Below are 26,023 nucleotides of genomic sequence, written 5' to 3' on the forward strand. Positions count from 1 at the left end.
TTCAAAAGTTTGTGGTCAGTAAAAATTTTTTCAAAGAAATGAGTACTTATATTCATTAAGGATGCATTAAATTGATCAAAAGTGACATTTGTATTATTATAAAATATTTTTATTTCAAACTGTTGTACTTTTTAATTTTTAAAGAGTCCTGATAAAAAGGTATCAGTTTTTAAGTGAAAGTGAAAGTGACATGTGAAGGCCAAGTATGGCAACCCATACTCGGAATTTGTCCTCTGCATTTAACCCATCCAAGTTAGTGCACACACATTAGGAGCAGTGGGCAGCCATTTTGACTTTTTTGGCAATTTTGGCGCCAGGGAGTGATTGTGTGTTAGGTGCCTTGCTCAAGGGCACCTCAGTCATTTCCTGCCAGCATTGAGAATCGAACCGAATAAAAAAAAAAAAAAATCGAACAAAAATATTAAGCAGCACAACTGTTTTCAACATTAATAATAAGAAGTAATGTTTCTTAACCAAATATATTAGAACAATTTCGGAAGGATCATGTGACACTGAAGACTAGAGTAATGACTGCTGTAAAAGCTTTGACATCACAGGAATAAATTACTCTTTGAACGGTAATAAAAAAAACTGCTTAAATTTTAATAATATTTGAATATTACTGTTTACTGTATTCTTGTTAAAATAAATGCAGCCTTTGTGAGAATAAGAGTGTTTCAAAAACATAAAATTAATTTTATCTACGTCAAACTTTTGAATGCTGGCATAATTATTACTCTCTCAGGATAAAGGGCAAAATCTGTGAGGTAAAATGCCCTGCAAAAATGGCAGCAAAATCTTTCCCTTCTTAACATCTTTACTTTTAAAAAATGTATTTTACAATAATACATCAATAGTAAAAAGAGTATCATGATTTATAGTGAAGAATAAAATGTATTAATAATCCAGCCCACTCAAAAATGGGGCTGGCAATAGAGTATAAGAATACAATGCCTAGATCTGTGACAATATCAGAAATGGGCTGAAAATATGAGTATGTTTCAAAGAGCGGGGCAGTTTAACAGCCTTGTGACATCTTTACTGTAGCATATTAACACTCAGTGGTCTCCCATGCAGGTGGTCTTGTTATGTAAGGCGTATGTCACCCTTACGACAGGTATATGACCTGTTGTTGACAGAATGAAAGGTTATCTAATATATTTGTTGTGTTTGTGGTTTAAACCTCTAACCTCTGCAGTAATCAAGGTGATACTGCAGATTTCATATGTAAACTCATATACGGACCAGGAGTTTCACTGTACCTCATGCAATAGTTTAAATAAGCATCAAATGAGTTTAAGTGCATATCATCCCTGTGTCTCTCAGAAAGATTTAGTTCCTGTAAAAAAAGTCCAAACATGTTGGTGTCCATTTTGTGGTCTCAGTTCTTAGTTCTGTTCTGACTGCTTTGACTGCCAGCACTGGATGGGCGTAGATGGTAAGAGTATTGCTTTGCCTGACTTAAAGAATCCACCAGGCTTACACAGTTGACGGCGCTCACTGTGGATAAAGAAAGCACACACATATGCTATCAGTCAAACATTTGGAATAATTAAGATTTTTTAATGTTTTTGAAAGAAATCTCATTAGGCCAACACACACTGCACCAGACGACAGATGCAGATCAACGCAGACAATCACGAGATTACATTGTCACTTCTCAGATGTTCCACGGCCTGACAAACACTGTTTCAACATGTTCAATGGCGAAAACAAGTGCCAAACAATGGAAACAGACGGTAACAGGCGTATCACACTGATCCGACAAAACCTGACGAAGAGCTGTTCCCGCTGGTCGCTGTCTGTCAGTGCAGTGTGAACTGACCTTTATGATCACCAAGGCTGCATTTATTTGATCCAAAATAAAGTAATATAGTGAAATATTATTACAATTCAAAATAAAAAATATTTTAAAATGTAATTTATTCCTGTGACGGCAAAGCTGAATTTTCAACATCATTACGCCAGTCTTCAGTGTCACATGATCCTTTAGAAACCATTCTAATATGCTGATTTGCTGCCTAATATTTATCAATTATTATTATTGGTGTTCAATTTTTAATAATGTTTCCTGTAATAATGTTGAAAACAGTTTTATGTTCCTTATTGTTTTTTCAGGATTCTTTGATGAATATAAAGTCAAATGAACAGCGTTTATTTGAAATGGAAATCTTTTGTAACATTATAAATGTCTTTACTGTGACTTTAGATTAATTTAAAGGGATAGTTCATCCAAAAATGAAAATTATCCCATGATTTACTCACCCTCAAGCCATCCTAGGTGTATATGACTATCTTTCTTCAGACGATATATTTAAAAATATCCTTAGTCCTCCAAGGTTTATAATGGTTGTGAATGGGGGGCTGCATTTTGATGCCAATAATAATGCATCCATCCATAAAATAAAGTAATCCATATGACTCCAGGGGGTTAATAAAGACCTTCTGAAGCAAAGCGATGCATTCTTGTAAGAAAAATATCCATATTTAAAACTTTATAAATTCAAATGACTAGCTTCCGGCAGACGACCGTATGCAGAATGTGCAAGTCGACTTGCGCCAAATGAGTAATCCTCTGACGCGATGTATGACGCAAGATGTAGGAGTATAGTAAGCTTAGACGCCTCTCGCGGTTCAAACAAATAGGGCTGTGCAACAAATTTAAAGGGTTAGTTCACCCAAAAATGAAAATTCTGTCATTTATTACTCACCCTCATGCCGTTCCACACCCGTAAGACCTTCGTTAATCTTCGGAACACAAATTAAGATATTTTTGTTGAAATCTGATGGCTCCGTGAGGCCTCCATTGACAGCAATGACATTTCCTCTCTCAAGATCCATTAATGTACTAAAAACATATTTAAATTAGCTCATGTGAGTACAGTGGTTCAATATTAATATTATAAATCAACGAGAATATTTTTGGTGCGCCAAAAAAACAAAATAACGACTTATTTAGTGATGGCTGATTTCAAAACACTGCTTCATTAACTTCGGAGCGTTATGAATCAGCGTGTCGAATTATGATTCAGATCGCGTGTCAAACTGCCAAACTGCTGAAATCACGTGACTTTGGCGCTCCAAACCGCTGATTCGTCACGCTGTTATGAATAACGTTCCGAAGCTTCATGAAGCAGTGATTTGAAATCGGCCATCACTATATAAGTCGTTTTTTTTGTGTTTTTTTTGGCGCACCAAAAATATTCTTGTCGCCTTATAATATTAATATTGAACCACTGTACTCACATGAACTGATTTAAATATGTTTTTAGTACATTAATGGATCTTGAGAGAGGAAATGTCATTGCTGGCTATGGAGGCCTCACTGAGCCATCGGATTTCAATAAAAATATCTTAATTTGCGTTCCGAAGATTAACGAAGGTCTTACGGGTGTGAAACGGCATGAGGGTGAGTAATAAATGACATTATTTTCATTTTTGGGTGAACTAACCCTTTAAGCTCCTCTTCTCTTATATCAAAAACCTCCAACATTTCTCTTTAAAAATTATCGTTTTAGACTTATAATCCGTGACCGGTGATTTGTTTTGTTCTATCCTCTGCGCCTCTGTGTTCATCATTATGTTGTGTCAGGTCAAAGGATACTCTTCCGCCACAAATCGACTTTTGCATTCTGCGTACGGTCGTCCACCGGAAGCTAGAATTTATAAAGTTTAAAATATGGATATTTTTCTTACAAAAATGCATCGCTTCGCTTCAGAAGGCCTTTATTAACCCACTGGAGTCATATGGATTACTTTTCTTTATGGATGGATGCATTATGTTTTGCTTCAAAACACAGCCCCCCATTCACAATCATTATAAACCTTAGAGGATTAGTCCTCTAAAATATATTTTTAAATATATCTCTGATTGTGTTTGTCTGAAAGAAGATAGTCATATACACCTAGGATGGCTTGAGGGTGAGTAAATCATGGGATAATTTTCATTTTTGGGTGAGCTATCCCATTAATGTGTCCTTGCTGAATAAAAGTATTAATTACTTTTCTTTTTTTAATCTTATCTCAAACTTTTGGTGATGTTTCCACAAAAATATTAAAGGGATAGTAAGCTTCTATTTACCACAACTGAGCTATCACAACTGAGCTATTCTGTTTACCACAACTAGCTGTCTACGGAAGGACAGAAAGCTCTCAGATTTCATCAAAAAGATCTTCATTTGTGTTCGGAAGATGAACGAAAGACTTACAGGTTTGGAACGACATGAGGGTGAGAATTTTCATTTTTGGGTGAACTAACCCTTAAAGAAGTTGATAATAATAAGAAATGTTTCTTGGGCACCAAATCAGCACAGTAAGAATGATTTCTAAAGGTTCATGTGACACTAAAGACTGGAGTAATGACCGCTGAAAACGTACACTACCAAAGAACACAAGCAGTGATTATAAACCCAGTACTTACACTGTTTGTTTGTTTTGAGTGACAGATCCAGCAGCACTTGGCTTTGGCTCTGTGGTTTAATCGCTGCAGCCCGCAGAGAGTGCCCTCTTTTGGATGGGGCGCCACCTAGACCAAATATAACAGCAGTGTTTATTACTTTGGACGTGGTCACTTGCACGTTTTTTTACTTGAATGGATCAATATCTCCACGTTAACGTCACGACTGATACTAGAGCTGTTAAAATAACAAGATTTGGACAGTTTGGTATCAAACGTGCAGGTGTGTGTGAGCGTGTGTCCATCTGGCAGCGGCGGGCAGGTCGAGGGGAGGGAGGTCTGCATTTTGTGAGCGAGAGGAGACAGCTCGACATTCCATCTGACAGCAATGAACTTTTCAAAGCGCTGTGACTGTCAGGGAGGAGCGGGGAGGGGAACAAGTGTCTGTGTGTGTACGTGTACGTGTGTGTTTGAGAATGAGAGCGTCTCTGGCCTGCTCAGCCATCATCACCTGTTCATGTCTGCTGAAGGTCAGTTGCGTTAACTGGGTCGAAACTCCACCTTATCAACTGATATGAAAGGAGGGAGGGGTGACGGTGTGTGTCTGTGTTGGAACGCCACATAAAACATAACACCCCTCTGTAATAATCTTATTAGTGATGCTTGGCCTACTTTTAAACTTAACTTGTATGTGACGCTTATGTTACAGACAGGAATCATAAATCATGTAAAGGTATCCTATTACTTTTATAAACGATCAGACATATGATTAAAAATAAATTGTAAATTATAATAAATTATTTCATTATTTTGCATCACATATTTGGAAAAATATAAAATAAACATTATCATTCAAAAGTTTGGGGTTGGAAATATATTTAAATGTTTTTGAAAAGTCTTCAGAAAATTTTGGATTCATATGGATTAGTTTTACGATCTCTTTATGAACTTTTTGAAGCGCAAAAATGATGTTGCAAAGGCAGTCTATGGAGGGACAGAAAGCTCTCAGATTTCATCAAAAAGATCTTCATTTGTGTTCTGAAGATGAACAAAAATCTTATGGGTTTGGAACGATATGAGGGTGAGTAATTAATGAAAGAATTTTCATTTTGGGGTAAACTAACCCCTTAATCGTGATTAAAACTGTGATATTTGTTTTCCGCCTAAATGACAGTTCCAAAAATATATCACTCACCATAGATATTTTGCAGCACAGAGCTCTTTTTTCCTGCGCTCCTGGTAGGAGCAGCTTGAACTTCAGAAGAAATGTTATGGTGGGTGTGGTCATAAGCAACAGGCCACTCCCATAATAGCTGAATCAACAGGGCTGTGACTTCAACAGAATCCACCCCTTTCACAGTCCCGCACAGTACCTTACGAAGGCGACCCCGAATACAAGACCTGAATGGAAAAACATGTTACGCTTTCACATAAGCACCAGCAAATGCAGCGAAAGCATATTAAAGATGTACAATCAAACAAGCAAACCACATTACTGTTCATAAAAAGGACTTCAAGAATGTGCATATACCTTCTTTGTACTCTAAATCCCATTATTTTAGTAAAGCCATTAAAAGAAAGTGCACTCATGGGCCTGCATTACACTCCCTACACACACACACACACACACACACAAAATAAGAGGCCTATTCTGGTGACCTCCCCTCGGAGGTGTTGATGTGCTGGTGGGCACAAAGCCATACCACAACTCAAACAAGAAACATGTGGGCAACATATGAGCAGACACAGATGGAATCTGCAAACTTTTCTGGCATTTTCTGTGCTGATTTGAAGGAAAAATTGATTTAAACAGTTAATGTTTTGAACTTAACATAATTTTTTGTCCATTTATTTGTAAATTAATAAATAGATAACTGAATTAATTTATGTATTTTTATGTATAAAAACCCAATTTATACTGTGAAAAATATTAATTGGAAATACGAGAGAAGACGAACAGTAGCTACGTTTACATGCATACAAATAATCTGTTTATAATCATATTGATGGCTCAATCGTATTGAACAGCCTTCATGTAAACACCTCAATTGAGCTTGATCTGAATGAAATTCCAATCAGATTGAAAGGGGTGTTGTAGACCTCAAATAAATTTTCTCTGATTCAAAAATACCTTGCGCACATGCGCAGTGCCATGTTGCATGTTTACATCATATAAACGTGCTTATGTTTATTTACATCTCATGTTTTACGAACTGGCCAGTGGATGAGACTGAATATTTACTAAATATTTGCTAAAAAAGCTCTTCTGACATAAATGTCAGCATTCTTTTTAGATATGTCATCAAGGCAAAATCGACAATAATACTCACAGTAACTCTGGTGACAACATCGCGATGGCTTTTTTCGGTTCTGAGCGCGGAGATTAGGCACTAACTTTTGTTTGGAATACATGTAATGCACTTCTAAACGAATATGTAAATCAGATTGTAACATTTAGGGTTCATATAAACAGAACTTGCAGAATCTGAAATGGGATTGGATTCATCTGATTAACGAAAGCTAGTGCATGTCAATATGCCTAGTGTAGGAGACTAGTTTCCAGGGACAACAGTCAAACACACAGTCATTATACAAAAATATTTGAGTGTAGCATGCTGTGATTGGCCAATCAAAATCAAGTATTTATTGTAGTAGAAAAATAGTGGAAGCAAAAAAAGAGACATCAGTACCTCCTCCATGCTCTCTGTATCACAACGGCTGCCTGATTTTTACTACGGATGCTGTCTCTCTTCTTTTCCTTCTCTTTGTCCTGTTGTTTTTTTCTTGTTCTGCTCATCCATCTCTCTTTGTCCATCTCCATCCCTGTACATTTCTGTTTCTCTCTGCCAGTCTGTTTATCTCCTTCAGTCCTTGATCTTTTATCCTTTTCTCTGTCCATCTCTCTTTCTGCCCGTCTCTCTTTTTGTCGTGTGACAGAGGTTCTTTCTGAGGCAGGGTTGGAGATGTCATATTGCTGGGTTCCTGTAGATTTGTGGTCTGATGCTGGCTTGTTCCCCTTGGTTGGTGATTTATAGATGCTGTCTGTCGGTGTCTCGGTGGAACGTAGTGTAGCCTGGGCCGCTGGTTTTGAGTGGGCAGCTACAGTCCTGGGTCTGGTATGTATTGCTGATTTGGGGGTTGTGGTGGTCTCCATGTGGCCTGGTGCTACATGGGCCCCTGTGTGGACCTGTTTGGCACTGCCTGGTCGACTTGAACCAGCAGGGGATCGGCGTTCATATGTGGATCCACATTCCACTGATACGCATGTGTCTGTCTCCTTCCCACACACCTCCTCTATAGTGCCTGAACACTTCCTGGTACCCAGGGGGGTCACCGTGAGGCCAGAGGTTGCAGGGGGGAGAGAAGTGTCTGGTGTTTCGGCCTCTCTCGTTCTGCGCTCTGACAGAGAAACAAAACAATTTATTAGATGTGACAAAGTGTAATAACATTAGGTGGCGCAAAAGAAGATTATTTGTTGTTATTATTATGATGCTGCTGAATGCTTGATTCTGATTGGTAGACAAACGTTCTAAAGTGTTAAAGTAATGATTTTAAGAAAACAAACAAAAAAGCTAGGCATATAGTATTAGTGCAATAACAGTTATCGGCCAATATTAGAGGTTTTTATTTGAAAACTCTGTTTTTACATTTTGATTGCCTTTGCCGTCATATAACACAGGGATTTTTAAACTGGGGTCCGGGAGGCTGAAGGGGGAGTGCTAGGGGATCCATTGAAAAGTTTACAGAAAAATAGTGTAAAAAATGTAAAAATAAATAAAAAAGATTAAATTAAATAAAACATTTTAATTAAAGCAAATTAATAAAAGCATGTATTAAAATAAGTAAATAATAAAAACTGATTTAAATAAATAAACAATATATCTAAAATATTACAGTGAGTAGAAAAAAGCAAAATAATGTAATGTAATGTAATAGAAACTAAAGACTTTCAAATTAATATTTTATCCATATTTATAATACAAATTTTTCACAGTATAAATTGGGTGTTTATACAATATATAGCTGCCAATATATAGCTGAAAATATATAGCTGCCTTTTAAATTTTAGGATGGAGGCCATTTTTTTATTATTAACAGTATTACAGGACTTTTATTATTGGCCATTTATTGGTTATCAGCCATAAAGTGAAAATAATTATCAGCTTATTGGCATCAGCCAGAATTTTTTTTTCTTTTAAATAAAATGTTTAAAAATATTAATTTATTGCAACATTAATGTGCACTCAAGGTCATGTCAGTTATTCCTTACTTTTTATTCATAAACTAAACTCACCAGTTCTATGTTGTTTCTCTCTCCTGCTCTGTGAATGAATGTTATGAGCACCGGGGGACTTTTTGTGTTTGTGTCCTTTCGCCGCCACTGGATCTTTAACCCTATGCTCCGTTTCAACCAGTGAAAGTTTTTCCACTCCGACTGCAGCCAATGAGATGCGCTGCTTCTGATCCGCCTCAACCAATGAGAGCTGCTGCTCTGCCTCACGTCTGCGTTCCTCTTCCCTCTTCCTAGAGAAACAAAAAACACACATTCATTGACTTGACACATACTTATCCAGTTAATGATGACTTTCCTGGGTCATTAATTTAAGGTTTGTTGTAACGCTTGTTGGCGGCTGTAAGTTTTAGGTCAAGTATTTGGTTAAGGTTGCCATTGTGAATGTGAATGTACACTTAAACTACTGTTCAAAAGTTTGGGATCAGATTTTTTTTTTTTTTAAGAAATTAATACTTTTATTCAGTGTATCACTGTTTCCACAAAAATGTTAAGCAGCACAACTGTTATCAACATTGATAATAATAATAATAAAAAAAGTTTCTTAAGCACCAAATCAGCATATTAGAATTTCTGAAGGATCATGTGACACTGAAGACTGGAGTAATGATGCTGAAATTTCAGCTTTGCCATCACAGGCATAACACTTTAAAATCTATTTTTTTTTTTTTTATTCTTTTTTTTTTTAAAGTTGTTTTAAATTGAAACATGAAAAAATCTACCGACCCAAAACTTTTGAACGGCAGTGTACGTACAGCTCATTTACATTAAGTTCATTTAAGGTTTTTAGAGTCAGATAAATGATTAATCTTTCATCTGATTTTTGTTCTGATTAATGGTTGGTACAGTAATATCTCTGAGTTTAACAGGGCAGCATTACACATCTCTCCATAGTTTTGAACACCTTTACCTAGCAGGAAACAAAAAAGAACGAGTAGATGGATAGACTGCGGGCAGAATAACACAGATAAACACAGACGGTTAAAGTGACGGACTACGCAAACAAGTTAAGAGGCAATGAAAAGAATGTATGTTAATGCGAGTATGCAGAGCCTGGAAAAGAGAGAACATATTCCTAGCTGTGTATGTGTGTATTCATTCATCCTCAGAGCTGACAGACTCTAAATGTCAAGCTGTTGAGCAGCTGAGTGTTGCCCAATTAACAGAAAAGGAGGGAGGATGAGTGAATCTCTTTTGCGCTCTCTCTCTATCGTCTCATCTATTTCCATTATTGACAGCAAGAAATTGATGCTCATATTCCTCAGCAGGCAGGTAGATAGATGAGCTGGTTCTGAGCAAACACACATAATTAAACAACACGTATTATATTCATGCAAACATTCCGTGTCAGCTCCACAGATCAGCCTAGCCGCATCAATCAGCACTGGATTGTGGGTAAGAGAATATTTGCACCCCACCATTTATCTTATCTCTTTCTCTTCAAGGCAGAACCGGTGCATGTTTACGGAAGTCTTACTTTGCAGCATCCTTGCGTAGTTGTTCGTGTCTCATGAGGAGCTTCTTGCGTTCTTTGAAGGCCCGTCGGACCTTGTAGCCCTTGTAAAGAGCCTGGATGGATGAGGCGGCGATGTCCTGGATGGCGGCAATGGACAGAGCTCCATGCTCCAATAGAAACTGGGTCACTTCCTGATGCTCCCCCAGCAGGGCATAGTCTAGAGGAGTGTACCTAGTCATTTAACACAGGGGGGTTTCAACTTCTTGATGCCAAGGCCCCGAAAAAATTATGTTATATATAACATTTCTATAGCAGGTTAAGGGTTAGTAAGATTTTTTATGTTTCTGAAAGAGGTCTTGCTCACCAAGGATGCATTTATTTGATCAAAAAAACAGTCAAAACAGTAATATTGTAAAGTATTATTACAAATAAAAAACAACATTTTTATTTTAAAATATTTTAAAATGCAATTTATTCCTGTGATGGCAAAGTTGAATTTTCCAAGTATGTCCGACTGCGTCCCGCAGTACCACAAACCACGCCCCTACTACAAGTTACGCCCCCTACAATGAAACTGCCATTCAGGATGTCATCAGAGCCCCTCCTTCTGTCGTCACTAGTACTGCTCTTCTTACTGCTTTTCTATTTCACTTTTCTAGTTTTTTAAGCTTCACTATCACTAGTGATAAGGCATAGAGATGGTATTACATTTAATTATGAAACTCTACTCTTATTAATAGCTGTTATTTCATACTTCATAAGATTCGAAAGCAATATAAGTTAGCCTTACAAACCTTTCATACATAAAACATAAAATAATTTACTTCAAAATGTTGTTTAAGTCAATGACATACACGATTGAGTAACTTGCTGGGTCGTGGTTTGTAGTACTCCAGTCTTCAGTGTCACATGATCATTCAGAAATCATTCTAATATGCTGATTTCTTATTATTATCAATGTTGAAAACAGCTACTTAATATTTTTTGGGGGGGAAATCATGATACATTGTTTCAGGAATTTTTTGACAAATAGATCGCATTTATTTGAAATAGTAAAGACATTTATAGTGTTACAAAAAATTCTCTCAATTTTGATACATTTATTGCATCCCTTTTGAATACATTTTTTTTTATTTCTTTCCAAAAAAAATAAATAAAAAATCTTACTAACCTCAAACATTTGAATAGTATTAATAAGAACATATTTTATTAATATATAACAATAAATAAATATTTTTAATTTATTAACATTTTTAATGTCATTCTTAACGAGATTTGAACCTGTAGTCTGTAACCACTAGGCCACACCACAAGAACTGTGTACATGTGTGAATGTTTGTTACCTCTCCTCAGTGTGCTCCATATGGTTGGGGAATGTCCCACACCCCAGAAGCAGCTTCACAGCATCCAGATAACCGTTATTACAGGACCAGTGGAGAGCAGTTCTCCCCTTAACACATAAACATACACAAAAGTTAGACTTCATGCTATTTTTCAGTCTTTCTCTTTTTCATATCTCAAGCAGGCCGCTCGTGGGTAATGGCCAGTACATGTTCTCAGTGTTGGCTACCTCCTTGTCCTGGATATTGGGGTCTGCATCATGCTGAATGAGCAAGGCCATGCAGTTGATGTAGCCGGCATATGCTGCACACTGCAGGGGAGTTCGTCCAGCGTGGTCCTGCAGGTTAGGACTGATCCCGTTCTCCATCAGCACCTCACATACCTCTAAATTACCGCCCAGAGCTGCCCAGTGCAGAGCAGAGTGACCATCTATGTCTACCAGATCAACACGTGCCCCTCCTAAACATAGTCAAGATGCAGATTTACCATGAGCACGGAATTGGTATATTTTAAACAGAGATATCTGACACATTTCCACCAACATAGTGTCACATACTCAAAAGCGGCTCATGGTGGAATAAAGATACTGAATCATAATATCAATGTTCATCAAAAAAACAAATAAAAATGAAATGAATAAAAAAATAATAAAAGTAGGCAAAAACACTGAAACTAATTATTTTAGACAAAGACTTGGAACCAATGTTAATTTCCATTGTTTTTTTGCCTATTTGTATTATTTTCCTGGTCAGTGTTGTCTATAGGGAGGATAAAGGGGCATAAATGCAGTTACAAACCTTTGATTAGTGTTAGGATGACATCTCGATGGCCCATCTCACAAGCACGAAACAGAGGCGTATGTTTCATTACGTCCAGCGGATCCACCATGGCTCCCTGCTCTAGCAACAAGAGCACAGTGGACACATGCCCTGAGAGAGCAGCCGCATGAAGCGCTACACACACACACACACAAAGGAGCACATGAAGACAGCGAACAAACCGTCAACTCTTGTTATGGCTGTATGGGGGTACATACATAGGATATGGCTTGTTAATTGCTTGATTGAACAGAAAATGCAATTATCACTGATCTGAGCTGAAACTAACCAGTTTAGGCCAGGAATGGGTAATTGCGTTCAAAATGACTATCTGTGTGTGTATGTGTGTGTGAGTGTAATTCTCTCTCACACCTGTCCCTCCATATTTGTCAGTCATGTTGATGTCCAGGTCCTTTTTCAGATCCAGCATAATTTTGATGACATCATCGCTGCCCTTCCCAGCAGCCCACATGAAGGCTGTTCGTCCCTCCAGATCGGGCTCATCTCGCACAGAGTGGTGTTTTAGGAACACTGCAACTGTGTCCTTAACAGACAGAAAACACAATAAATACGTTAAATCGCATAGAACCAATTAAATAAAGCAATAGGATACGAGAGGACATGTTATAGCAAATAACTTATAGGGTTAGGGTTAGCCCTAGGGTTATATAACATATACAGTCAAACCAAAATTTATTCAGACACCTTGAACATTTCATTCATTAATACAGTTTATTCACTACAGTTAAAAAATGGTAATAAAATATGATCTCAGAGTTAAACTGTGTCAGAAAACATTAATCTTAATTATGTCAGATAACACTGAAGCAAAACATGGTCAGGTCAAAGTGTCTGAATAATTTTTGGTTCCAATTTTTTATCAGTTTTACTGGTAGTCCACTGTATGAAGAATTTTTGGGTATAATATGTCACAGTTTACTTTATTTTGCTATCCTCACTTACATAAATGAACTATAGTGTCCTGCACCCACCAGTAAAAATATATAAAAAATATCAAAAATGTCTCAATAATTTTTGGTTTGACTGTATATTGCTTATATAAAATGACAGCAATAACCATAATCTCACAAAAGACACCAATGTTCATCAAACAATGACATTTATTACTAATAATCCCAAATTATATTTGTATGTATATAAATAAATAAATAAATAAATAAATAAAACTAATAATCCCAATACAAAAAACATCCGACAAGTATATTTATATTTGTATGTGATTATATGAATAAATTAATAAACAAATAATTAAATAAACAAATAAATGACTAATAATAATCCCAATAATAAATCATCTGGCAAGTATATTTATATTTGTTTGTGTATATATAAATATGTAAATAAATGAATGAATAATTAAATAAAAAATGAACATTAATTACAGTTAATAAGCCCAATAAAAAGTATCCAGCAAGTTTATTTATATTTGTATGTGTATGAATGAATAAATAAATGAATTAATGAATGAATGAATGAATGAACATTTTTATATTTGGAATAATTTTATGTGTGTAAATAAATAAATGAATAAAACAAACAAATAAAGGAACATATTTCTATGTGTTTGTGTATATATACATATATAAATAAATTATAAAATGAATGAATGAATAAATATTTATTTGTTTGTGCATATATGAATGAATGAATGATTGAATGAATGAATAAACGAATCAATGAAACTATTAAATTGATGTTTAGTCACAACCTTTTCCAATAGATTTGATGGAGCCAAATTAAAAGCAAATGAAAAACAAATGAAAAGCAAAAGATTCATGGTCCAATCAAACTAGATGTTATTTTACACACTCAAAAATGTCTTACAGCATAGTTGCTCTGAGCTCCATAGTGCAGAGGTGTTGCTCCCTGACTGTCTGATGGGATCATCCCAGACTTGTTCCTCTCCAACAGGAGGTGGACAATCTTTGCATGACCTACACAATCATATACAAGCCAGTGTTAACACCTACACTTACAGCAAATGATTTAAATACAAAATAATGACTTTAAGCAGTCAAATTATGCACATGCATGAGTATAAATATGTGTACCCAGCAGTGCCGCCCAGTGCAGTGGAGTCCTGAAAAGATTGTCATAGGCTGTCACACTGCAACCCTCGTATGAAGTCAGGACCTCAACCACTGCTTCATTCCCATCAGCCACTGCAAAGTGCAAAGGAGTGCGTCCTTCATAGTCCTGCCAGTTCAACAGAGACTCGGTGGGAGCAGCTTCCTACACAAATGGGGGACATACTGACGATACTGTAATTGTACACTTTAAGTGTGAAGAGAACTAGTGAGGTTATGAGTGTGTACTCACCAGGATACAGCGCACTGTACGTGTGGCATTGGGGTGTTTGTTATGCGCCGCCCAGTGTAGAGGGATCTTTCCCTCGCTGTCTGGAATCCCGATGTTTGAATCGTGCTTGATCAGCAGCTTAACATGCTCGGGGTGATTGTAGAAGGCACTCCAGTGCAGTGCTGTCTGCTGTAGAACAAACAACATTCAATTTCAAAGATTACATTTCCAGTTTTACTGTTCACTCGTGTTACACTGCGGCTACAAAGCTGCTTCATGGCCTTCAAGCAAACTGGGGCTTAATTTGATCTACCGAGCTGTCAATGAACTGCAATCAAGAAAATAACATTATGGCGCTTTTCCAAAAACACAAATAAAGGAGTGCTGGCATTCGTTCTTTATCATATCACAACAAACTAGTTGGCTATCTCCCTCTAGGCTTTGAGGGTCAAGACCTTCTTTAACCATAATACTATATGTGGAATATGTGGATTTTTTTATTTTGATTTTAGGAGAAAATGGCAATCACATGCAATGCAATCCGGCAACCATGCGCATGTGGAACGGAATTATACATGCTAACTACATGGATACTACACTCTTATTAGTTGCTGAAAACATAATTAATGTATACATTTAAGTTTAAATTCATTTATATTTAAGTTTTGAATTTTATTCAACTTAAAGCTGTGTTCACTCTAAAAAAATAGCTGTAAAAAATACCGTTTTCCATTGAAACAGTAATATACCATAAAAACAATGCATTCTGGGTAATTTTATTTGTTGTTTTCGAGAAAGTAACCCATAAGCTACTTTCTCGAAAATGACAAATATTACCCAGAATGCATTGTTTTTAAGGTATGTTACAATGCATTCTGTATATTACAATGCATTCTGGGTAATATTATTTGCGTTTTCGATAAAGTATCCTATAGGTTACTTTCTCGAAAATGACAAATATTACAGTATATTACAGTATATTCGTTTTTTACAGCTGTTTTTTTGGAGTGCTTTTAAGTTTAAATTTTACATTTTAATTTACAGTTATAATGCATAAAGTTTAGATTCAATTACATGTACATTTAAAATTTGATTCAACCTAAAGTTATAATGTATTGTTTTGAATTTTATTAAACTGAAAAAGTAGTAAAATTTCAGAGATTTCAAGTAGCAACTGTGACATTTTGGAATTTGGAATTTTTGAACTTGCCTGTCATTTTACATATTCAGTTCTACATACCTCTTTCCTTGTGTGTTCTATTATTGAATATTTTAGTTAAAAAAATGTAAAATGTAAAATTTAAATTTTAACTTAGAATTATACATTTCAACTAAGTTAAGTCAAAATGTATAATTTAAGCTTAAAAGTACACATTACAACTTTAACTTGAATAAAATTTAAATGAATTTAAACTTACAATTATACATTACTCATAACATACATAACTTTCTCATAATTACAATTTTATATTTTGCAAGTGTGAATTGTCGAGTGCCTTTAAAAACTTTGTTCAAGGTTTGCGTTATAATCTGAGCTTCTGCACATTAAATCACTGTTTGTCTATATATTGTAAAGTTGTATATTTCCAATGCCTTTTTGTGTGTGTCAAGCAAATTTGGCCTTCTCAGCTCAAGACTCATGGTAGTCAGAGGTCAAAATCCATCTTTGTCAGTATTACTAAAATTTTTGGCTTCTGTCTGTTAAATAACTTGAGCTTTTCCTCATTTGTAAATCACTTTTGATGAATTTTCTGGTTAAATGGTTACATTTAAATGGATGCTGCTCTCCAGCTTCTTCACAAGCTTAACCAGCAGGACATCCTTCGCAGGACATAAAGAGAGAGTTTGCTGGGCAGTTTGATTCCAAAATGAAAATGTTTACCTCAAAAGCACAAAAGCTCTTCTCTCATCATCCATCACTCAAGTTTCCCCAGCAACTTACAAACAGCCAATGTGGAAAGTGAAGACTGAAGACGCACTAGATGAGCTATTTTCTGCATCTGGCCACAGAACAAGTCTCATCACGAGAAATCACGATTCTGCTTATCAAATTATTATAAAACCAACAGACGGATAAAGGCCTGCAAACAAAACTCCCTTATGTGACTCAATGGGAGCACTGATACAACCACAGTGCGCACACACGCGCACACACTCATGTTAGCGTAATCACAACCATACACACACACACACACACAGAATAATGATTTAAAACAGGAGCCTTAATAACCCTGGTAGCTTTGAGCAGTTTGTCTGTGGAATGAGATTTTAAATGACGGCGTATCTAAAGAGTCACTGTATGTGCGTAGATCATCGGAAAGTAAACTGGGGTGAATGTTTACAGTAATTGGAGCCAAAGTGAATAAAGCTGCATGTGGTCTGGTAATCTGGAGCAGTTGATAGCAGTGTTTCCCAGGAAAGCACGGGGCCCACATACTCATCTCTCCAACCTCTCCTTTTGCTCTATGGTGACCAGCATATATCCTCTTATTTAAAAGTCTAAAAATCCTGTGTTTACTAATTCTAGTACCATACTATAGTACTGTAGCTCTTATTGTTACCGGTATTATAGCTCATAGAGTAATATTACAAATATTTTAGTAAAGTACAACAGCAGTGCCAACCAGTAATGAAACGTTCATCAAACCCGTATTTTGGATTTTTTCAAAAACCTACTTTTGCGAACTAGTCCCCGGTTTTTGACCCGATCGGAACCAAACCAGTACAGCGAGATTCTCTGGAGTCTGATTGTTAATAGTTATCAAAAAAAAGTTGACATTCCAATTCACGGTCCCTAAGGGCTCCCAAAATGTTTGAAGTGGGCGGAGCCACTTTTACTAAAATGGCTATAACTCTTGAACGAAATGAGATATTTTCACCAAACTTGATACACGTGTATGAGCTCAATCTTTGGTCACAGTAAAAAAAAAAAACGTGGCGAATGGACACAACACAAAAAAAAAAACATGAAAACAGCTATAACTACGCAACCGTTAGTCCGATCGTCTTGAAACTCGGCATGCAGTGTCTTAGTCCAAGGTGCCATGATTGTTTACGAGGACATTGGCGTATCTTGAAAAACATGGCCGCCATCGGCCAATTAAATTTAAGTACCTATTAGACAAGGTTAACGGAGGCCGATCGGAACGAAACTCCGTATGGGTCATCTGCACGATGCCCTGAAGGAGCCTGAGAAGTTTCGAACCAGTGCCATCTAGTGGTAAAATTAAATTTTCAAATGCTTATAGCTTTGGGTGTGGTCGACTTATTTTCACGGGAGTACCTCCTTAGACTCCTGAATCCTTGCAGAGTCCAGTGATACCAAACATGCCAGGTTTTGCCTTATGGTTTATGCAACGTTGTGATTTAGCGCTTAAAAAAACTTTTGCGAATATCTTTGAAACCATTAGTCCAATCGAGACGGAACCACCGTGGTAAATACGGAACCATAGTTCGTTAACTACATGCTAATGCCAAATGTCAAAATTCTGATAGGAAGTGGCAAAAAAAATCCAATCGATGTCGCTCATTGGTCATTTTTTACGCTCTCATATATAGAATTGTCTATAACTTCAAAACAAAATGAGATTTTTTTCACCAAATTTGACATACATATGTATGGGCACACTCTGAGGACACCTAAAAAAAGAGGTGGAGATCAGGCAATAGGTGGCGCTATAACTGTCAAAAAAAAACTTCAAAAAACATATTTTTCCTTAGTAAATTGCCTGTATTGGCTGTAAATAGTCTTTTCCATCTATGATCTAAGTGCTTATATGCTTGCTAAATAAAATATAATACCTTTTTATGTGCTTAAAGCCTTAAAGTGCTTGAACCCTGATAATTGCTGCCTGCAGCTATATTTTCTAATTATTTATTGACTGTAAAGACATAGACATGTACAATGATATGTTAGAAAAGATATTTCAAATAAATGTTTTTTATAACTTTCTAGTCATCTAGTCAAGCAATCCAGTAAAAATGTATCAGTTTCCACAAAAATATTAAGCAACTGTTTCCAACATTGAAAATAAGAAGAAATGTTTACCAAATATATTAGAATGTTTTCTGGAGGATCATGTGACACTGAAATCTGGAGAAATGGCTGCTGAAATTGTATACTGTCCAATTTTACTATTTTTACTGTATTTCAAAAACACAATTTTTTTTTTCCAACCCCAAACTTTACTTCTCATAATTGCAACTATTTCTTGTAAATGTGACTTTGTTTTTCTGTAACTGTGGCTTTGCAATTTTATTTCTTTTATCACACAATATGACTTTATTTGTTATTTTAAGATTTATCTCACAATTATCTGCTTTATTTTTTTTTTTATAAAAATCCATACATATCATCTTTGTTGTGAATTTGGGTTGGTGTGTATTCTCTCTGCGATCCGTGGAAGACGTCTTTGGCATGGAGCGCGTGTGACTGTCACTCCACACACACATAAGGTTAACATTGCGATGAGATCCTGAGCCTTGTAGGCGCCTGGCAAGCTCTCGCAGCAGCTCTGAGAAAATATCTTTTATTAGACAATTTAAACAGAGCTCATATCCTCCAGAGAAACATCAGAGGGTGCACAGCTCCCCTGCTGCTTTACAGCATATATACAACCACAAACACACACGCACACATACACACACCACCTAACCTCACATTCACCCCTGATCCCCACCCGAGCCATAAGTATACGAGCCGCTGAGTGTGTGAGTGAGCATGTGTAGTGTCTGTATCTGTGTGTACTGTTCGGTACCTTATTCCTGTCCTGTGTGTCCACCTCACCAGGTGCCATGTGCTTGAGGAGCAAAGACAGAGGTTTGGAGCTCGAATGACGGGTTGCCAGGTGCAGTGGAGTCATTTCCTCCAGATCCTTCAAACGCCAATCGGCATGGCGCGACAGGAGGAGTTTCATGAAACGCACGTTGCCCTGAAAAGCATGTATGCATGCAAAAAACATAATCAACAACTTTTAACTTTAATTGCAGAAATAATTTGTCTGTTTGTAATGATTGGAGGATCACAACAACCTAATGAAGAGCAGGAATAACACTACATTTACTCTAAATGTTTATGTTAATTTAACTATTATTCAGTCAGAGCTGTGGCCAAGTCATTAGAGCATGTGAAGTTTGTTAAGACTGATTCAAGCCAGTAATTCTTAAGGTCTATTTGACTGATCCATTAAAAGAACCGGCTCATAAGAGTCACTTATTCATGAACTGAACAACACCTGTAAACAACTATTTAAAATATCATTTTATTTTTTGCTATGGTGCTGCCGACGCACGATGCAAGTTTAAAGGATTAGTTCACTTCAGAATTAAAATTTCCTGATAATTTACTCACCCCCCTGTCATCCAAGATGTTTATGTCTTTTTTTTCTTCAGTTGAAAAATTAAGGGTTTTGAGGAAAACATTCCAGGATTTTTCTCCATATAGTGGACTTCAATGGGATTCAATGGATGGAAGGTCCAAAATGCAGTTTTAGTGCAGCTTCAAAGCGCTCTACACGATCCCAGCCGAGGAATAAGGGTCTTATCTAGCGGAATGGTCATTTTCTAAAAAAAAATAAAAATGTATATACTTTTTAACCACAAATGCTCATCTTGCACTAGCACTGCGATGCGCCACGCATTACGTAGTCACATTAGAAAGGTCACACGTGACGTAGGTGGAAGTACCGCGGTAGGGCGAAAAACTCCATCTAATTTTCTCTTCCAACTTCAAAATCGTCTGACATCATTGTTTTACCTTTTTTGTAAAGGGCGTCTGACTTAGTCTATACACATTCACTTTGTAGACACTGGATTGGTACTTCCGCCTACATCACGCGTGACCTTTCTAACGTGATTATGTAATGCTTGGCGCATCGCTGAGCTAGTGCAAAACGAGTATTTGTGGTTAAAAAGTATATAGATTTTTATTTTTTTTTAAAATGACAGATTGTTTCACTAGACAAGACCCTCATTCCTCGGCTGGGATCATGTAGAGCCCTTTTAAGCTGGACTGAAGCTGCAATTTGGACCTTCAACCCGTTGTACCCCAGTGAAGTCCACTATATGGAGAAAAAACCTGGAATGTTTTCCTCAAAAACTTTAATTTCTTTTCGACTGAAGAAAGAAACATGACCATCTTGGATGACATGGGGGTGAGTAAATTATCAGGAAATTTTTAATTCTGAAATGAACTAATCCTATCTAAACTATCTTCTATAATTATGATTTCAGTTCAGGTAGATTAAAATGTGAAACCATACGCTTTAAAGGTCATTTTTTTTCTATGTATAATACTTTCTCTTATCTGGGATATATAAAGACAGCTCTTTGTAAGTTAATTTCCCTAAAAAGTCCTAAAATAGAATGAAAAAACTGTATCTCTACAAAAATTTTAAACAGCACAATGGTTATCAGCATATTACAATGATTTCTGAAGGATCATGTGACACTGATGACTGTACTTTATAATCAAAGGTATTTGTAAGTTGATTTCCCCCAGAAGGGTAAAAAACAAAAAAAACTGTGGGGTGACCAAAACATACCAACCAGCCTGACACATCAACACTGGCATGAGTTTGGGTGGGACTATCTTTTTATCCGTCCAATGGCAGACAGGGGGGTATTTGGAAAAAAAAAAAAAACCTGTTTAAAAAATAGTGATTATTTCTGCATTTTAATTTGGTGTCTCTAGAAATGACATATTTCACCTTCAAAAATGCACCCTAACTACTTTCTAAATGCATGTTATTGATCTTTTTGTGAACAATTCATCCAGACATTCATATAATTTTGTGTTCGGCTGAAAGAAGAAAGCCATATACACCTAGGATGGCTTGAGGGTGAACACATTTTTTGGGTGAACTATTTCTTTAAGTCATTAGACTGAATTGTTAATTCACCATATATTTTATCTGCATTTTACTAAAATGATAAATCCAAAAAGCCTGCAAAATATCTAAATGGAGTCAAAAAACACTGCTTAGTGTCACCCAGGGACATTTATTCTTGGGCTGCGTTTGGGATAGAGAAGGCTGTTTATCTATCTAAAGGGTCTGAATGTGTCTGAGTGTGAACGGCCCTCCCCTCTCATCAAGTATCCTCACAGGCCTCCTTAGCTCCCGTGTAAAACATTCCGGGGAGAGCCCTCGTGTGTGTGTGTCAGGGTTCTCAGTCTCTATTCCCAGCCCAATTAGAGTGTTAATCCCTGAGCTACAGCTCTTATTGATCTAGATGTCAGAGTGTTACCCATCAATCCCATCCCTCCCTGTCTTCCTCTCCTCACACTCTTCTCCTTTCCTCTCCTATCCAATCCTCTTCTCTTGTCTCATTCAAACCATCCTGTTTATTAAGTCAAAATACCATAAGACACATGCAAGCGCTCTCATATTTAAATCTCAGAGAGAAATGTGTCAACATCACAAACACTAGAGGGCAGTAAACCCTAACAACACCAAATTTGTAAGTGTCTATCAAAAACAGGGTCAGCTCAGAGACAGACGGCTGTGTGTGTGTGTGTGTGTGTGTGTGTGTGTGTCACCTTCTGTGCTGCGAGGTGCAGTGCAGTCCTCTGACTGTGGTCAGTCTTGTTGACGGCTGCGCCGGCCTTAAGCAGCACCTCTGCACAGTCCAAGCGGTCAGCCAACACACAATACATCAGAGGAGTCCGGCCGAACTGATCCCCGCTGTCCCGCAGACGAGACTCTGCTGTGAACACAAAGCACACATACACATAAAAAGTAAACTGTTATTGGAATCCATGCTTAATATAAAATGAAATAGGTAGCAATATATTAAACAGTGAGTGATGTATTGAATATTCACAGTAGACTTATGACGATTTTGCTGGCGATATAAAACCAAACAATATCGCAATGACTTTAATGGAATTTTGGTGTGGTTACTAAGCTTACTAATGAACGTCAACATTTACACTACCTTGTTAACATACCGCATCTTTTAGGAGTTTGAAGTGTGAACCAGTAGACACTATCCCATAAGGCCATGGGAGTTAAATTTAAAAATATGAGAACTTTGAGCAGAGCAGGATTTTTTACAGAAAGTTCTTCCATATATTGCTAAATGGTACTTGTTGGTACCCAGAATAAATTATCTACATGGTTGTTATTAATACATCATAGGTTAAAAAACAAACAAACAAACAAAAAAACATACAAGTCAGAACAATGCAACATGGCAGATGTAATATCAGACAATATATTTATACTAAAGAATGTACTACAATGATCAAGAAATATGTTCCTCATTGAATTCAGTACATTCCTCAAAAGTATGAAAATTATTAAACATTATTGTTAATTTAATTTAGATTTTGTTTTATTTAACTAAATTTTACTTATTTACTGTATTTTAATTCTCATATTAAACATTTTGAATGTACTTTGTAACAACTGGTTACTGTTTTAAAAAAAAAATGAATTTTAAGCTATTTCAAAGTGAATACTGATTATTGTCAAAAGGATGAAAAAGTGTGTGTATATATATATATATATATATATATATATATATATATATAAAATACCATTTAAAGCATTAAGTAATTTTTACATTTTTTTCATAACTTAATACTTATAACTTAAATTGACAAAAGTGACAGTCAAGACTTTTACACTGAAACAAAAAAAAATTCTATTTCATATAAATGCTGTTCTTGTGAATATTGTTTAAAAGTATGCTGAAAAATGATCAGAATTTCCACAAAAATATTAAACACAGCTGTTTTCAACATTGATAATAATAATAAAAACTGTTTCTTGAGCAGCAAATCAGCATATTAGAATGATTTCTGAATGATCATGTGGCACTAAAGATTTGCCTTACATGAATAAATGACATTTTAAAATATATTAAATAAAACAGCTATTTTAAATTGTAATGATATTTCACTGTATTTTTGATCAAATAAAGCAGCATTGCTGAGCATAAAAGACTTCTTTCGAAAATGTTTAAAAAACTTTTGAATGGTAGTGTATTTTTAAGATACATCGTACAGGCTTACATAGAAAAAGTGAACAGCACAGAGTATTATGAAAACATTTTTGATATTTTTGATATATTTTTACTAGTGGGTGCAGGACACTATAGTTCATTTATGTAAGTGAGGATAGCAAAATAAAGTAAACAGTGGCATATTATACCCAAAAATTCTTCATACAGTGGACTACCAGTAAAGTTAATGTAAATTTGGAACCAAAAATTATTCAGACACTTTGACCTAACCATGGTTTGCTTAAGTGTTATCTGACATAATTAAGATTATTTTTTTCTGACACAGTTTAACTCTGAGATCTTCTCATATTTTATTACCATTTTTTTTAAACTATAGTGAATAAACTGTATTAATGAATGAAATGTTCAAGGTTGGTTTGACTGTATATGTGTGATACCTGTAATCAGTCTCTGTAAGGTGTTCTTGTCTCCATTCACAGCGGCAGCGTGCACCTGAGATGGATTCTGGGGGAGCAGCATCGCCTGGTGCACAAACACACATCAGCGGTCATGCAATATGTTCACTCAGGAGCCAAACATCAAGATTACAGGGCTAGAATCTAAACTAACTTTTTATGAATCAACCTTTGAATGGTGACCAAACCAACATTACATCCACTCGCAGTGGTTCAGCCGGAATGCTGGGTAATCCTCAGACAGGAAGTAACAGGGAGGGGGCAAATCCCCCACTGGGACACACCCTGCCCAACTCATCTCTTATTCATGCTCATCAATATTGCAAGAGACTAAAAAAAATCAATTACGTACACAAATCCAAACTAAATGTGTGTGAAGCGTGTTTATGACCGCAGAAATAACTTTTTCACTGAGCACTATAACCCATTCATACAATCCCCTTTTCTTTGCCATTCTTTCTCGTCTCGCACACACACAACTAATTAGCCGCTCTGTTCTCACGCACCTCATGAGAGGGTAATTGGGGTTAGTTAATGCAGACTCATAAAACTACTAAGAGTTACAACTACTTCAGTAGCATGTGTGTTTGTGTGTGTATGTTCTGATTAAAGCCTTTAAATGCTCTCCGATACACTATAATTCAGCTTTATATGACTCTGTGTACTTAAACGAAGGAAATCAGACATCACAAAAAACATGCACACACACAGTCTGCTTTTGGAATCACAATGTGGAAAAAAGACAGCAGGGGGATGCCTTTGAGAAAGGTGTGCGGGTGAAGGAAGAGCTCTATCTGTATGTGTACTCGCGAGCGTGTTTGCGTCCGACCGCACGTTAGTGTGTGCGCTTGCGTGATCGCGTGGGAAGTGATTTTCCGTGAGAGAAGGTTTTTATGGAGGCTTCGCTCATATCGACCACAAGCTTTCCTCAATTTCCTCCAGACTAGGACGCACAAATACATGCAAACACACACACTGGGACTTAATAACAACAATGCCTGGCATACAAATCAAACGACTTTCTTTTGAATGCGAAATAAAAGAGATTCAGACTTATTAGAAAAGAAGCTGGTAATTTTCAACATGTTAATATTTTTTTTTAATTTTCAAAAATGGAGAGGGAAAATCTAATGTAAATTATAGTGGCATTACAATGATTTTCATTTCAATGGTGCATACTCATTTTAGACTAATTTAATTAACAACCTTTGCTGTTGTAGATTATCACAGCTTCAAATTTAAGTGTGAAATCTGTGAATCATTTCAACTACCTAGTAATTCACTTAATAATAACATTTTAACCAATAACAATTAAAAAATATACAGCATCTGTCATATTAACTGTTTTATACCTTACAAAAAATGCTCAAGTGAAGAGAAGGTGTATAATTATTCATTTAAAAGAAAGTTTTAGATAAAAGTGAAAAAATGTGATATAGAGTCACAAAATAACACTTATTTAGACTTTCACATCTTCCTTTTGAAACTCGTGAAATGTACACAAGAATGAGAGCACTTCATGTTGTGTGTGTGTGTGTGTGCGTACTTGTATTTATTACTTTGCAGGGTTACATTACATTACATTATATATATATATATATATATATATATATATATATATATATATACACACAGTGCACAGCATAAATGAGTACACCCCCTCTGAACAAATACAGAAGATGTATTTTCTTTATGATCACTGATACAATTCATGGAAAGATGGCAAAACTAAAATGTATTAAACATATACATAATAAAAACTGAGAAATATATGTCATTAATAGCCATATAATAAGTAAATTAGCCAATTTTGTTTAAATTAAGGATTGCAGAAATGAGTACACCCTAGATTTAATTCAACAAATGTATAATATTCTAGTACTTAGTATGCCCTCCATAATTTTGAATATACTGCTCTGACCCTTCTTGGCAAATTGTCACAGCTGTCCTGTTTAACTCCTTGATGATGAGCTCCTTAAA

General features: G+C 36.1%; 1 protein-coding gene across 4 annotated transcripts in view; it reads right to left on the reverse strand.

Moving 5' to 3' along the window:
- The window catches only part of invs (inversin), a 40,778-nt gene that overhangs the window by 7,274 nt on the left and 7,481 nt on the right, over positions 1 to 26,023 (reverse strand). Inside the window, exons 3-18 of one of the 4 annotated variants that reach the window (XM_051866142.1) lie at positions 24,026 to 24,110; positions 22,159 to 22,325; positions 19,379 to 19,552; positions 14,643 to 14,807; positions 14,375 to 14,555; positions 14,148 to 14,257; positions 12,675 to 12,846; positions 12,282 to 12,437; positions 11,714 to 11,943; positions 11,487 to 11,593; positions 10,165 to 10,374; positions 8,691 to 8,920; positions 7,087 to 7,795; positions 5,592 to 5,797; positions 4,421 to 4,525; positions 583 to 1,500 (exon numbers count right to left, since the gene is read on the reverse strand). In XM_051866142.1, coding sequence (XP_051722102.1) covers positions 1,382 to 1,500; positions 4,421 to 4,525; positions 5,592 to 5,797; positions 7,087 to 7,795; positions 8,691 to 8,920; positions 10,165 to 10,374; positions 11,487 to 11,593; positions 11,714 to 11,943; positions 12,282 to 12,437; positions 12,675 to 12,846; positions 14,148 to 14,257; positions 14,375 to 14,555; positions 14,643 to 14,807; positions 19,379 to 19,552; positions 22,159 to 22,325; positions 24,026 to 24,110 — 3,126 coding nt within the window. In that variant the 3' untranslated portion in view covers positions 583 to 1,381. Of the gene's footprint in view, positions 1 to 582; positions 1,501 to 4,420; positions 4,526 to 5,591; positions 5,798 to 7,086; positions 7,796 to 8,690; positions 8,921 to 10,164; positions 10,375 to 11,486; positions 11,594 to 11,713; positions 11,944 to 12,281; positions 12,438 to 12,674; positions 12,847 to 14,147; positions 14,258 to 14,374; positions 14,556 to 14,642; positions 14,811 to 19,378; positions 19,553 to 22,158; positions 22,326 to 24,025; positions 24,111 to 26,023 lie in introns of those variants that run through there. The other 3 variants (XM_051866140.1, XM_051866139.1, XM_051866143.1) reach the window with 3 other exon arrangements.

This window comes from Ctenopharyngodon idella, chromosome 16 (assembly GCF_019924925.1).
Source record: "Ctenopharyngodon idella isolate HZGC_01 chromosome 16, HZGC01, whole genome shotgun sequence".
Lineage (NCBI taxonomy): Eukaryota > Metazoa > Chordata > Actinopteri > Cypriniformes > Xenocyprididae > Ctenopharyngodon > Ctenopharyngodon idella.